The sequence below is a fragment of the Mustelus asterias genome, chromosome 24 (genome assembly GCF_964213995.1).
Source record: "Mustelus asterias chromosome 24, sMusAst1.hap1.1, whole genome shotgun sequence".
In the NCBI taxonomy this organism is placed as follows: domain Eukaryota; kingdom Metazoa; phylum Chordata; class Chondrichthyes; order Carcharhiniformes; family Triakidae; genus Mustelus; species Mustelus asterias.
In genome coordinates, this window is record NC_135824.1 from 36,070,689 (window position 1) to 36,086,822 (window position 16,134).

General features: G+C 47.1%; 1 protein-coding gene across 3 annotated transcripts in view; it reads right to left on the bottom strand.

The window, feature by feature from the left end:
• The window catches only part of cemip (cell migration inducing hyaluronidase 1), a 257,616-nt gene that overhangs the window by 119,233 nt on the left and 122,249 nt on the right, over positions 1–16,134 (bottom strand). For all 3 annotated transcript variants that reach the window (XM_078241559.1, XM_078241557.1, XM_078241558.1), the window contains exons 4-8: positions 15,147–15,288; positions 14,260–14,496; positions 13,249–13,428; positions 10,617–10,687; positions 5,145–5,240 (exon numbers count right to left, since the gene is read on the bottom strand). In XM_078241559.1, the coding sequence (XP_078097685.1) occupies positions 5,145–5,240; positions 10,617–10,687; positions 13,249–13,428; positions 14,260–14,496; positions 15,147–15,288 (726 nt within the window). The remainder of the gene's footprint in view (positions 1–5,144; positions 5,241–10,616; positions 10,688–13,248; positions 13,429–14,259; positions 14,497–15,146; positions 15,289–16,134) is intronic.

Below are 16,134 nucleotides of genomic sequence, written 5' to 3' on the forward strand. Positions count from 1 at the left end.
AGACAGGAGTCAGATATTCACAGAAGCTCTGTGAGGATGTATACGCTGTCCTCACTGCAAGTCATCATCGTCCTCCTGCAATGTAGGAACAATGGACAACCGCTGTGTCCCCATGACAGGAGCCTTATCACAGAGAGTGCACGCTACCACCAGTCAGACCAGAGAGTAATGCTCACCGAGGCCATGTGAAGATAACGGGAGGGGGATGAGGACCTCCTCAGCCTGGTCCCCATCAACATCCTCCTCAATGGAGGAAACATGCCGCTCCTCCATCTCCTCCTCAGGCAGTTCCTCCCCCTGTTACAGCGGCAGTTTGTACAGGATGCAGCGAGTGACCAGGATGCGTGGCACCCTCTGCGGATTGTATCGCAGGGCTCCACCGGACCATTCCAGGCACCGGAACCTCATCCTCAGCATCCCCATGGCCTGCTCCATTAAAGATCGAGTTGCAGCACCAACCCCATTGCATCTTGTCTCAGTTTCACTCTGCACAAGCATCATCAGCCACATCCTCAGTGAGTAGCCCGTGTCCCCGAGGAGCCAACCCTGCAGCCGCTGTGGACCCTGAAACATGCCAGGGATCTGAGAGGGGTTCAGAATGTCGGAGTCATGGTGCACACTCCCTGGGAATCGAGCACACAGCTGGAGAATACATTTGGTGTTGGCAGAGACCAGCTGAACATTGAGTGAGTGGAAGTCTTGTGGTTCATATAATTCACTGCCTGATGTCCCGGAGATTCTAGTGCCACATGAGGGCAGTCGATGGCACCCTGCACCTATGGAAAGCCAGAGATTTGCACAAAGCCCATCACTCTTGCATCCTGGATTGTCTGATTCAGGTCAAAATGGACAAAGTTGTGTGCCCTCATGAAAATTGCATCCATGACCTCCTGGATGCAATTGTACCTGGAAGCCTGTGAAATCCTGCAGACATCTTCCCTTAGTCCACTCTCCGGTCTCAACTGACTAGGCCCCTGGCACCATGGAGTCTTCCTTTGGTATCCTTCCAGTGTTAGCCTGGCCTCCCTTGAGTCAAAGACTGGTCACCCCCAGTCAGAGCTGGCACCCCCGAGTCAATGCCTTTAATATGTACAGCCACTCCACAATTGCTGCACTGGCCTCTAAGCTCTCCTCGGAGGGGTACTCACCAGGTGCACGACCTTTGAAATAGCTTCAAGATTTCAGGTGTCCAGATCACCAACAACCTGTCCTGCTCCCTCTATGCCGATGCTATAGTTAAGAAAGCCCACCAATGCCTCTACTTTCCCAGAAGAGTAAGAAAATTTGGCATGTCAGCTATGACTCTCACCAACTTTTACAGATGCACCATAGAAAGCATTCTTTCTGGTTGTATCACAGCTTGGTGTGGCTCCTGCTCTACCCAAGACCGCAAGAAACTACAAAGGGTCGTGAATGTAGCCCAGTCCATCACGCAAACCAGCCTCCCATCCATCAACTCTGTCTGCACTTCCCGCTGCCTTGGAAAAGCAGCCAGCATAATCAAGAACCCCACGCGCCCTGGACATTCTTCCTTCCACTTTCTTCCTTCGGGAAAAAGATACAAAAGTCTGAAGACACGTACCTACCCATTCAAGAACAGCTTCTTCCCTGCTGCCATCAGACTTTTGAATGGACCTACCTCGCATTAAGTTGATTTTTCTCTACATCCTAGCTATGACTGTAACACTACATTCTGCACTCTCTCGTTTCCTTCTCTAAGAATGGTATGCTTTGTCTGTATCGCGCGCAAGAAACAATACTTTTCACTGTATACCAATACATGTGACAATAATAGATCTAATCAAAGCCAGTTGTGATTGGCTCCGTTCTGATGTCATGCCACCGTGGATGGATTATTTGAAGGGGTGGGGTGGGGGGGTGGGAGAAATATGATTCCAGTGTATGGGCCTGATAATGAGATGCAAATGTATTATAAGATGTTCCCCAGGTGGTCCTCCATTGACGGGAGGGGACGACTGCGGCAGGCTTTCCTGCCAATGTAAACCGCAACTTTGGCCGTGGTAAATATTTTCCGCTCCCATACGTGTGGGCAGGTTCGGCAACGGGAGCGGAAATTATCGCAAGGCGGCCACAGTGGTGTTTTACGTTGGTGGGAACGCTTGCCACCTGACACACACAGACGCAGAAAATGCCAGTCACCACCTAGGACAATGCAGCATTCCCTCAGTACTGCAGCCGGGGTTATGTATTCAATGCATCTTGAGTAGACCTTGAACCAATAATCTTCTGAGAGGTGAGATGGCTACCCACTGAACCAATGTTACAATCTAGCACTGCTATGTTATCTTGCATGGGCTTTACCCCAGTGGATAGGACACCACCAGGCAGAGGAAACAGATGGATTTTGACATTTTGCAGCGTCAACCATCAGTTTGCCTCAGAAATCCAGTCTGATTTGTCTACTGGTCAGTTGGAAGCCTGGTGTTAGTAATAATGATGTGGAGATGCCGGCGTTGGACTGGGGTAAACACAGTAAGAAGTTTAACAACACCAGGTTAAAGTCCAACAGGTTTATTTGGTAGCAAAAGCCACACAAGCTTTCGAGGCTCTGAGCCCCTTCTTCAGGTGAGTGGGAATTCTGTTCACAAACAGAACTTATAAGACACAGACTCAATTTACATGAATAATGGTTGGAATGCGAATACTTACAACTAATCCAGTCTTTAAGAAACAAAACAATGGGAGTGGAGAGAGCATCAAGACAGGCTAAAAAGATGTGTATTGTCTCCAGACAAGACAGCCAGTGAAACTCTGCAGGTCCACGCAACTGTGGGAGTTACAAATAGTGTGACATAAATTCTGATTCTAGGATCGCATGATAAAGACTCAGGAGGAAAAAAGCAGAAATATTTATGTGAAATAGTGTGACATAAACCCAATATCCCGGTTGAGGCCGTCCTTGTGTGTGCGGAACCTGGCTATCAGTTTCTGCTCAGCGACTCTGCGCTGTCGTGTGTCGCGAAGGCCGCCTTGGAGAACGCTTACCCGAATATCAGAGGCCGAATGCCCGTGACCGCTGAAGTGCTCCCCAACAGGAAGAGAACAGTCTTGCCTGGTGATTGTCGAGCGGTGTTCATTCATCCGTTGTCGCAGCGTCTGCATAGTTTCCCCAATGTACCATGCCTCGGGACATCCTTTCTTGCAGCGTATCAGGTAGACAACGTTGGCCGAGTTGCAAGAGTATGTACCGTGTACCTGGTGGATGGTGTTCTCACGTGAGATGATGGCATCTGTGTCGATGATCCGGCACGTCTTGCAGAGGTTGCTGTGGCAGGGTTGTGTGGTGTCTTGGTCACTGTTCTCCTGAAGGCTGGGTAGTTTGCTGCGGACAATGGTCTGTTTGAGGTTGTGCGGTTGTTTGAAGGCAAGAAGTGGGGGTGTGGGGATGGCCTTGGCGAGATGTTCGTCTTCATCAATGACATGTTGAAGGCTCCGGAGGAGATGCCGTAGCTTCTCCGCTCCGGGGAAGTACTGGACAACGAAGGGTACTCTGTCCACTGTGTCCCGTGTTTGTCTTCTGAGGAGGTCGGTGCGGTTTTTCGCTGTGGCGCGTTGGAACTGTTGATCAATGAGTCTAGCGCCATATCCTGTTCTTATGAGGGCATCTTTCAGCGTCTGGAGGTGTCTGTTGCGATCCTCCTCATCCGAGCAGATCCTGTGTATACGGAGGGCTTGTCCGTAGGGGATGGCTTCTTTAACGTGTTTAGGGTGGAAGCTGGAGAAGTGGAGCATCGTGAGGTTATCCGTGGGCTTGCGGTACAGTGAGGTGCTGAGGTGACCGTCCTTAATGGAGATGCGCGTGTCCAAGAATGCAACCGATTCCGGAGAGTAGTCTATGGTGAGCCTGATGGTGGGATGGAACTTGTTGATGTCATCATAGAGTTGTTTCAGTGATTGTTCACCATGAGTCCAAAGGAAGAAAATGTCATCGATGTATCTAGTGTATAGCACCGGTTGAAGGTCCCGTGCGGTGAAGAAGTCTTGTTCGAACCTGTGCATGAAGATGTTGGCATATTGAGGTGCAAATTTGGTCCCCATGGCTGTTCCGTGTGTCTGGATGAAGAACTGGTTGTTGAAGGTGAAGATATTGTGGTCCAGGATGAAGCGGATGAGATGTAAAATTGCATCTGGAAACTGGCAGTTGTTGGCGCTGAGCACTGAGGCCGTTGCAGCAATGCCATCGTCATGGGGGATGCTGGTGTAGAGTGCTGAGACATCCATTGTGACGAGGAGCGCTCCTGGTTCAACTGCTCCATGTGTGCCGAGTTTCTGTAGGAAGTCCGTCGTGTCGCGACAAAAGCTGGGGGTTCTTTGTACAATGGGTTTCAGGATGCCCTCGACATCACAGTGGGTTAGCACTGCTGCCTCACAGCGCCAGGAAGCCAGGTTCGATTCTGGCCTTGGGTCACTATCTGTGCGGAGTTTGCACATTCTCCCCATGACTGTGTGGGTTTTCTCCGGGTGCTCCGGTTTCCTCCCACAGTCCAAAGATGTGAAGGTTAGGTGGATTAGCCATGCTAAATGCACAGGGTTGCGGGGATAGGGCAGAGGGGTGGGCCTGGGTAAGATGCTCTTTTGGAGAATCGGTTCAGACTCGATGGGCCGGGTGGCCTCTTTCTGCACTGTAGGGATTCTACGGATTCTTAAGCTTGGGAATATCAGAACTCTTTATCTTTAACTTGCCACATTGTCATGTACAATAAAAGGACCAGTTTGAATTGGTTCTGTTACACATCACCTCAGTCTTCAGTGCAGCCATCAAATGTGTCCCCCGGCCCCACTGGGACATTTACACATAACAATTAGTTCCTAGCTCTTTACAGGCAATACAATAATATATAACAAGTGTAGTCAGGAACATTATGCCCTGCCACACATCGCCATTGTGCCTGGGTTTCACCCCAGTGGATAGGATACCACCAGGCAGAGGAAACAGATGGATTTTGACATTTTATAGCCTGAACCATCAGTTTGCCTCAGAAACCCAGTCTGATTTGTCTACTGGTCAGTTCAAGCATGACATTGAGAGCCTACTTGATATTCTCCAATTACTGAGGGCTTGGAAATATGAAGATTTGTTTAGAAATATAAAATGAAGCTCCATTGCAAGATCTTGTTCTTACCTTGTACCCACTCACTTGTTGAACCAACGGTGAAGTGATTGCCATCGGGGGAGTGGAAAAGTTTAAAGACTTTAGCAGCAGCAGACCCTCTCGCTCCTGTGGGATTATCAACAAAGTGAACTGGCTTCAGCTCTTCAATGCAATTTTCCATTGTGAGTTCTCCCAATGAAAGCTTCAAATGACAACTGCATTTCTCCAAGAAATTTCTTTTTACAAGCTATTCTTCAACTCTATAACAATAGGCCCTCGGTGTCTGTAGCGTTTCCCCAAAATTCCCACCATAACTTTGCCATCTAGGTTGTTTCCCCGAGGGTTGGGCTAATCTTCTGCCCAATTTGAACCGTAGGAGGAACTTTTTGATGACATCTTCCCCGTCTGCAGTCTCACCCTCACCACTGGGGGGCACCCTCAGCCAGACGTGCAGTTTAATGAAAGGAAAATGGAGCAATATTTCTGTAGAGTTACATTGGATCTACAACACACACAAATGGGGAAAAGAACCCCCCTCCCTCCCCAACCTTCTCAGCCTCCCCCGGTCAGTATTTTGTCTCAATTCTGGTATCCTCCTTGTGAATCTTATTTTGCACCTTCTCATTGGCTGTGTGTTCTTTTCCTGGTAAGAAGTTTAACAACACCAGGTTAAAGTCCAACAGGTTTATTTGGTAGCAAAAGCCACACAGTTCTTTTCCTAACATGGGCTTTTTCTGAATGGGTGAATATTGAGCTAGGCTGGACTAGACTGCTGGTGACCCGCCATGTGAGTCTCCTCCTATCTTCTTTTCTCTTGCTCTATCATGGACTTTCTCCCTGATGTACTCTAAGCTACCCCTTAAATATAGAATCCTTATAGTGCAGAAAGAGGCCATTTGGCCCATTGAATCTGCAACGACTCTCCGACAGAACATCCTATCCAGGCCCTTTTCCTCAACTCTTACGAATTTACCCCACTAATCCACCGAACCTACACATCTATGGACACTAAGGGGCAATTGAGTACAGTCAATCATCCTAACCCGCACATCTTTGGAGTGTGGGAGGAAACCGGAGCACCCGGAGGAAACCCATGGAGACATGGGGAGAACGTGCAAACTGCTCAAAGACAGTGACCCAAGGCTGGAATTGAACCCGGGTCCCTGCTGCTGTGAGGCAGCAGTGCTAACCACTGTGCCACCGTGCCGCAATGCTGTTCACCTCGACTCTGCAGTGTGAGACAGAGCCCCACATTGTAACTCCATCACACCAGCACCTCACCCTCTGCCCACTGCACCTTCCCACGCAATCGTAGAAGGTGCAACACCTGCCCCTTTACCTCTTCCCTGCTCAGCGTCCCAGGTCCTAAACACCCCTCTCAGGTGAAGCAGAGCTTCACATGCACCTCCTTCAATCTGGTCTATTGCACTCGCTGTTCCCAATTCACTCTCCCAATACAGTGGAGAGACCAAACGCAGACTGGGTGACCGCTTTGCTGAACACCTTCAGTCCGTCCGCAAGCAAGACCCAGACCTTCCTGTCGCTTGCCACTTCAACACCCCACCCTGCTCTCCTGTCCACATGTCCGTCCTTGGCCTTTTGCAATGTTCTCGTGAACCCCAACGCAAACTGGAGGAGCAGCACCTCATCTTCCGATTGGGCACTTTACAGCCTTCCCGACTGAACATTGAGTTCAACAACTTCAGAGCATCAACTCTCCCCTCCACCTTCACCCCATTTCCATTTATTTTATTTCATTTCATTTCTTCTTTTCCTCTTATTCATCCATTTTTATTATTTTATATTCTTATTTTTAATCCCCCCCACCCCCAACCCCGGGCCAACTGCCACATTCCTCAGGTTGTCCTTTGACACTCTGCACCTTTTGTTCTGCCATGAACACAGCCGATCTTTTAATAGATGCTCTTAGCACCTTTCTCAGCCTTTATCATCACTATTTACATTCCCTTTGTCCAATTACAGCCCCAACCCCCCACACTCAGAGTATAAATCTTTTCTTATTTTCTTTGTCTTCAGCTCTGATGAAGGGTCATCTAGACTCGAAACGTTGGCTCTATTCTCTCTCCACAGATGCTGTCAGACCTGTTGAGATTTTCCAGCATTTTCTGTTTTTTTTCCACATTCTAACTACTGCCTGGGTGATGAAGTCCCTCCTCAATTCCCATACTAGATTTATGAGTGACTATTTTATATTAATGGATCCTAGTTCTGGTGCCCCTCTAATAATGCACGCTCACAGACTTTGTCAGCAACACTAACGGTATTTATTGGCGAAGAAACGCCGTCCAGAGGCTAGCAACCCCCGGCTGCCCCAATCCCTACATGTCTTCTAGATGCCTTCTGCCCAGGAGAGGACTCCACCCCCTGGGGTGATTCCTCACTCTCAGATCCAATTGGTCCCTCAAACCAGGTGACCCTCTTCTGCTGTGTTGCCCTCATAATGGGAAACACCTTTTCCACATCCACCCGACCAAACCTTTTCATTATTTTAAAGGCCTTTATTAGGCCACACTTTAGCCTTCTTAAAAGTCCAGTTTGTTCAACCTTTATGATAGGTATACCATCGGGAGTAGTGGCAGTGTCACGGAGTTAGTAATCCAGAGGCCCAGGCTAACGGCCTGGGGACACGGGTTAAATCCCACCAGAGCAGCTGGTGGAATGTAAACTCAATTAATCGCTCTGGAATTGAAAGCTAGCCTCAGCAATGGTGACCATGACACCACCACCAATTGTAAAAACTAATCTGGTTCATTAAAGTTCTTTAAGGAAGAAAATCGATTATCTCTACCCAGTCTGACTTGTCCAACTAGCAGCCCACTGCCCCCCCCCCCCACACAACCTCTCGGTCAGACAGGCAAGTAAAGTGGAAGATTCTGCAAGAAGTTGCTCCTCCAATCACAGGCCATTCCTCTCGAGAGTGGTGCAGCCCAGGTGCAGAACAGAGTGGTCGGATCTGGGCGGGGGGCGAGCCTGGGGTTTTAGAGAGGAGAGGCTTCACAGCCCCAGGGAGGCAATTGCATGTGTGTGAGCAAGGGAGAGAGTGAGTGGGAGAGAGTGAGCAAGGGAGAGAGTGAGTGGGAGAGAGTGAGCAAGGGAGAGAGTGAGTGGGAGAGAGTGAGCAAGGGAGAGAGTGAGTGGGAGAGAGTGAGCAAGGGAGAGAGTGAGTGGGAGAGAGTGAGCAAGGGAGAGAGTGAGTGGGAGAGAGTGAGCAAGGGAGAGAGTGAGTGGGAGAGAGTGAGCAAGGGAGAGAGTGAGTGGGAGAGAGTGAGCAAGGGAGAGAGTGAGTGGGAGAGAGTGAGCAAGGGAGAGAGTGAGTGGGAGAGAGTGAGCAAGGGAGAGAGTGAGTGGGAGAGAGTGAGCAAGGGAGAGAGTGGGTGGGAGAGATAATGCGCATGTGTCTGTATTTGTGAGTGAGAGAGTGAGTGAGAGAGAGAATAAGTGTGTGAGACTGAGACTGAGAGTGAGACTGAGAGTGAGATTGAGACAGACGGAAACGGAGAGAGGAATGTGTGTGCGAGTGCGTAGACAGGCACATGCACTTTGACCTTCTCACTCTCTTCATTAATTACTCTGTTTTTCCACTCAACAATTTATTGCTGTGACATTGTTTTATTTTTGCTCAGCAACTGTTTCTTTCCTTACTGCCTCAACTTTTTTTAAAAATTCAGTTTATTTTTGTGCCAAACATAGAAACTAGAAGCAGGAGGAGGCCATTCGGCCCTTCGAGCCTGCTCCACCATTCATTATGATCATAGCTGATCATCGAATTCAATATCCTCATCCCCCATTCCCCATTATCCCTCAATCCCTTTAGCCCCAAGAGCTATATCTAATTCCTTCTTGAAATCAGACAATGTTTCAGCCTCAACTACATTCTGTGGTAGTGAATTCCACACATTACAATCCTCTGGGTGAAGAAATTTCTCCTCACCTCATTTCTAAAAGGTTTACCCCTTATCCTCAAACTATGACCCCTAGTTCTGGACTCCCCCACCATTGGGAACATTCTTTCTGAATCTACCCTGTCTAACCCTGTTCGAATTTTATAAGTTTCTATGAAATCCACTCTCACTCTTCTAAACTCCAGTGAATATAATCCTAACCGACTTAATCTCTCCTCATATGACAGACCTGCCATCCCAGGGATCAGCCGGGTAAACATTCGCTGTACTCCCTCTATAGAAAGGATATCCTTCCTCTGGTAAGGACACCAAAACTGCGCACAATACTCCAGGTGTGGCCTCACCAACACCCTATACAGTTGCAGCAAAACATCCCTATCCTTGTACCCAAATCCTCTCGCTATGAAGGCCAACATCGCATTTGCCTTCTTTACTGCCTGCTGTACCTGCGCGCTTACTTTCAGTGACTGATGCATGAGGACTCCAAGGTCTTGCTGAGTATCCACCTCTCTCAATTTACACCCATTCAAATAATAATGTCTTCCTATTATTGCTACCGAAGTGGATTTATCCACATTATACTTATCCACAAACCTTGGGGGCGATTCTCCCAGACCACTGCATTGCTCTAGCAGCACAATGGGCTGGGGGACATCAGCAGAGGCCATTTAACGGGCTCCCCACCGGGTACCACAGCCTCCTTGCATCTCCGGGGCAGGAATCATGGCGTCATCAGCTCTGTGTCGGAAATCGGTGGGGTCAGGGTCAGGGAGATTCAGGCGGGCCCAGGAGGGGGGATGGGGGGGGGGGGGTTGCAGAGATTGAGGCAGGCCGGGGAGTGGGGCGGGGGGTGGAATCTCTGCTACAACAGATCGGCGTACGCACAATGGCCCGCTCAGCGCTATGGCCCGCTCAGCGCTAAGCTGCCAGCCTCTCCAGCGGAGAATCTCCCTGAGGCACTCTGCAGTGCTCACAGTGTAAAAGATTGATTATGAAAATCCAGCTAAAAAAAAACAGCTGGAGTTGCTCCAATTTTTGGCACTTGAAATTTTTTTGGGAGAATCCCATGCCTTATTTTTTCCGAAATTTTCTCACAGACCCCTTTGAGAAAAGAAATGAAAATGTGACCCCTACTTAATGAGAAGCTTGGACAATCCTGCCCCAGATCCACAGCAATGTGACTCACTCTCAACTTCCCTCCAAAATAACTCTGGCAAGCCAATCATTTGAAGGTAATTCATGGGATATGGGCAATTGCCAGCAATGCCCGTATCCTATGAAATAATCATAGTAATTCTTAGAGCCTGGCGATCTCCTTGTGAATTCTTAATGCATCTTCTCCATACATAGCCTTGAGATCCTTTTGGAGACCAGAATTCTTCCTAATATTTCACGTTTAGTTTAACCAAGATTGTGTTCGGGTTTGAATTTCCTGATTCTCCGCCCTCTGGGAGAAAAGCAATCGGAAAACATAACCTCAGATTTTTTGTAAATCAAACACAAATTTTGCCAATTTATAAAACCTTTATCATTTTAAAGTTGATTACAATCCAGATATAGAACGCGTCTCATCATTTACCTTGATAAATAACATGATCTTCGGCTGAAGATTCAGGCGAGCCTTTAACAGTGATGAAACTCCAAGGATGCCTTTGAATTTAAAAATAAAGACTTGCATTTATATTTTGCAACCACAGTATGTCCCAGTGAAGTATTTCTGAAGTGCAGCCACTGTTGTAGTGTTGGAAACAGTGCAGCCAATTTTCATTAAACAGGTTCCCACAAATAGAAATGTGATAATGCCTCGATCAGCTGTCTGTTGTGATGTTGAATGAGGGTTAAATATTGGCCAGGACACCAGGAATGACCTTACTGTTTGTCTTCAACATAGCGTCCTGGGATCTTCTACACCCACCTGAGAAACCAGAAACTCAGTTCAGCATTTGATCTGACGGGCAGTGTGGCCCTCTGTGCTGCATTGGAGTGTGAGCCAAGATTATGTGCTCAAGTCTGTGCAGTGGAACAAAACCCAGAACCTTCTAACTCGGAGCTGAGGCAGAGCTGGAAGTTAAATTGAAAGAGCTTGTTCACAGATCATAGAATCTTACAGTGCAAAAGGAGGCCATTCAGCCCATCGAGTCTGCACCAACCCCAACCCACCCAGGCCCTATCCCCGTAACCCCACATATTTACTCTGCCAATCCCCCTGACACTCAATTTAGCAGTGCCAATCCACCTAACCAACACATCTTTGGACTTTGGATCTTTGTTGCTAACGTAGACTTTCAGTGGCACAGACAGGCAAAATATCGCTCAAGAGCCCTCGATCAAAGTAAACATTAGAAAACAATCTTCTCAAATAGGCTTTCAAAGTTACAAAAAATAAAATGCAGAGAAAACAACCGAATATTAACTTGAATTTTTATTTCAGTTTTGATGCAGCTTCTAACTCCAGGAACTTAACCAACCAAACGCTGCCCAATTAGTGAAAAGGTCTTTGGTGAGGGTAAGCTCTTCCTGACAGTTCCGTTTCCAGTCTGGTGCATTTCACCTCCACTAGCCCACTGAATGGGGGCTATCGGATTATCTTAATTAAATTATTAAACCTTACCGCTCAAGACCTTGTGTCACATTGCCTCCCATCAACAGACCACGGATGATGTGATCATACAGAACTTGCTGTCCACTTGCATTGCATCTCTGTGTCGGTGAAACGAGGCAATCTGAAGCGACGCTGTACATTACGCCTCACACTGCAGACTGAGCGAGTGTCATTAACCCCGTCACAGAGATACAGGCACTGACATCGTACACCACCCTGCACAATCACACGCAGTTTCAAGAGCAACATGCAGGAATGGTCGGGATGCTAAGTGCTTCTCCTCAATTTTCACAGGGCTTTGGAGTTTAAGTTTATTTATTAGTGTCACAAATAGGCTTACATTGACACCGCAATGAAATTACTGTGAAAATCCCCCAGTTGCCAGACCCCGGCGCCTGTTCGGGTACATTGAGGGAGAATTTAGCATGGCCAATGCACCCTAACCAGCACGTCTTTTGGAGTGCGGGAGGAAACCCGCGCAGACACGGGGAGAACGTGCAGACTCTGCACAGACAGCCGGGAATCAAACCAGTTTCCCTGGTGTTGTGAGGCAGCAGTGCTAACCCACTGTGCCACCGTGCCGCCCTTGAGGTGGGCAGCTGAGCAGAAATGTGCATAAAACTGTTAACAGAGCTTCCTCTGAATTAAGCTACTGAAGTTACTCAAATTTAAGGTTGATACATCGCGAACATTGTCCACAACTGACCTGGATTTGGATTTGATCCGGGTTTTTATTCACAAATTATACCAAACTAGGTGGAACATAAGAAATGGGAGTCTGACGGAGAGGCAAGGGGGATTCTAAAGTACCTGAGCTTTACTAGTGATCACAACTGTAGAAGGTAAAATTCAATATAGACATATTTCACATTCCAAGGCAATTCACTACGTGATGTGGCAATCTTAGAATTCTGGTGCAGGGTGAGCTGGATATGCTAAATAGCCTCTGGCTGAGTTAGACTTCTTAAAAAAAACTATTCTTTGACGGGATGTGCACTTCACTGGCGAGGCCAGCATTTATTGCCCATCCCTAATTGCCCTGGAGAAGGCGGTGGTGAACTGCCTTCGTGAACCGCTGCAGTCCCTGCGGTGTAGGCACACCCACACTGCTGTTAGGGAGGGATTTCCAGGATCTTGATCCAGCAACAGTGGAGGAACAGCGATATATCCACAGCGATATATTTCCAAGCCAGGAATTATTCCAGTAACCATATTAAATACCACTCCAAAGACTGGCTCATGTAGCAAGGGAAAGCAGACTTTTATGGAAGGAAAAGGGTACTAAATTAGATTGGATTGGCTCCAATAAATAAATTCTATTTTTAATCCACTGCCCATTAAGGTTTGCTGTTGAAGACTTCTTGCCAGCTTTCAACTCTAATTACGGGGGGATTCAGATTATGTGCAGTTGAGAAAGGGGTGTAGTTGGTGGATTTGAAGCAGTGATTGGGAAGTAGACTAAGCCAGAGTTCCCTGCTTGGCCGGAGTGTAGAGACGGACGGTCAAATGTGATCAAAACAAGGGATCAAAGTTCACCAAGTAGTCAACTTAATTTTATAATTAACTTTTCTTTTTAAAAGAAATAGATGGATATTTTTAAAAGTTTTACCTGAATCCAAGGTGTCTGAAATACTTGCTCCCGAGTTTTGACAGCGCATTCTTGGCAAAATCATCCAACTTGGCCGATCCTTCATCATTCACAGCCACTGAAATGATCATGCCTTCCTTAACTCTGTCCAAGAACTCAGCAAGGCGCTTACTTTCATCTTGGCTTTTGTAAGTATCAAATCTGTGATTGTTTTTGAACAAAAGAGGTAATTAGTTGTGCGCACTGGTATTCAAGGCATCAATCACCTCTAGAGCAGCCAAGGACAGCACACACAGAACTCAGATCCAACAAGAAGCCCATCAGTGAATTGATTACAAACATGCCAAAGAGATGTAAAGCAAGGCCATGCATCGAGGGAGCAGCAGCTGCCTCCTCTAACAGTGCGGTGGACCACGTTGTATATTTTATATGAGGAGGCGATGGCCTAGTGGTATTGTCGCTAGATTATTAATCCAGAAACTCAGCTAACGTTCTGGGGACCCGGGTTCGAATCCTGCCACGGCAGATGGTAGAATTTGAATTCAATAAAAAAATATCTGGAATTAAGAATCTATTGATAACCATTGTCGAAAAAACCCATCTAGTTCATTAATGTCCTTTAGGGAAGGAAATCTGCCGTCTTTACCTGGTCTGGTCTACATGTGATTCCAGAGCCAAAGCAATGTGGTTGACTCTCAACTGCCCTTGGGCAACGAGGGATGGGCAATAAATGCTGGCCAGACAGCGACACCCATTTCCCATGAATTAATAAAACAAAATGTCCCTCGGAGCTACGCAGAGATGACGCTGGTTTCTACGTGCATAGCACGTTATTCGCAGTGCTAAAATGGCTCTGGTACTCTGGTTCACAGCTCCTCTACAATTTGTTTACTTTTCTCTGAGTCCACGCTCAGGCTTAACCAATCAAGCCCAGTGAGTATCAATAGCAAACAAACTCACATAATCAAACACAACTGAACAGTACAGATGACAATCTGGGCTAAAAATGTTAACAGATGAGTCGGAACTCACCTGTCTGAATGTATGACCTCTCCAATCCGATTAATGACGTGGACTATGATGCCTCGCTGGCCCCAGCTTTTCTCAAAGTAGTAGCCGCCCTCACTCATCCCACCCGGGTGGAGGGTGTTGTTCAGAAACGTCCAGGACAGTTTGGGAGCACCGTGAATTTCAAGTGTCCCTCCTCTACCAACTCCAATGTACTTCAGCCCAAAATAGCTGTGAAGGCTTTCCGTTTCTTCATCGGATCTTCAAAAAAGATAAATACAGAAGTGAAACCTGTAGCCGCATAGCGCTTCATCCAAGAAAAAACAACAGATATTGTAGTTTCGTAAGCTTTATGGGAGAAATATTATGAATTTGTGCGCCAGGTATTGGAAATAATTTTAACTTTGAGTGGTAATGTAAAATGGGAGGTAATTTATTCAACTCCCTCTTAGACACCTCTCCCCATTTTGATTCCCACGGAGGTAAATACATGTTAAAATTGGGAGTGAAGGATGGATATCTCAATATTGTCCATTTTATGTGAGCTGGGATTGTATTTTTGGGATTCTGATACAGATGTCAACATGACCCATGTCCAAAGATGTGCAGGTTAGCTGGATCGGCCATGATAAATTGTCCCTTCTTGGCCTAAGATGTACAGGTTAGGGGGATTAGTGGGGTAAATACATAGGGCTATGGGGATAGGGCCTCGTGAGATGCCCTGTTGGAGACTCAGTGCAGACACGATGGACTGAATGGCCTCCTTTTGAACTGTAGGGATTGTATGATGTGATTCCATGGACAGAATGTTGTGTGGTGTACTGATCTTTGCACCCAAATTCTCCCTCTGGACAGCTGAGCAGTGAAGACCCACGACACTGATTGTAGAATCTATACAGGATTCCATTTACCTTCCATATAAAATAACAGTGAAATCTTTCTGGAACGGGCAGTCTTCACTGCCCACATGGAACTCGCCACCATCTTCAATCAGGATGCTTCGTGTGCGAAGCACAATTGCTTCCTCGTTACCGTCGGCAACGACCAGCCTACCTGCAGGAGAAGATAATAAACAAGTGCAGTTCTGATCAGTGGTATGGGTCCAAAGGGAATCAGACAATTTTACAGCACATTAAAGGCCATTCAGCCCTTCAATCCAATGCCTGCTGCAACCCAATTAGTCCAGTTCCACTTCTCTTTTTAAATCTTTTCTCAAATTTGATTTTGGGAGTGTGCAAGACAAAAATTTCCATTGATATCAAACTCTACTCAATTAAGGTGGGTTTTGCTGATTTAATTATTGAGAATATTATTGTGTGCAGTTTGATTGATGATTTTTCTGATTTTATTGCTTCATCCTAAATGACATAATGGCCGGAATGTTATTGCCCCGTCCGCCACGGGAATCGGAGCGGGTGAGGGGCAGACAATGGAAAGGTCTGTTGACCTCAGGTGGGATTTTATGGTTTTGGGACGAGCAAGGCCATAAAATTCTGCCCAATATTTAGGTTAGGCATCGGAGTGCCAGCTTTCTGGTTGTACGGTGCTGGTTTATCTCCAACATGACATTGTGACATGTGCCCACACTTCCCGCACGGGCGAGCGAGTAACGCTGATTCCACAGCATCAGCATTTTAGCGGGTAACACTCCAGTTTAACAGCGCATCTCAACCGTGAACAGCTGAACTTGCGCCAGTGCAGGAAGGACACTGGCCTCTCTCACCGCTCCCACCGCATTATTGAAAGGCATCATCAAACGAGGTGCAGCTTCGATGCTGACTGTTTTCTGCCAGCTCTTGCTAGGATTGGAGAACTGTTTGGTGGTTTTCAGAGTTGTTTCATGTTGCTAAAGCTGACACAGAGCAGTGTTTAAGTTAAAGTTTATTTGTTAGTGTTACA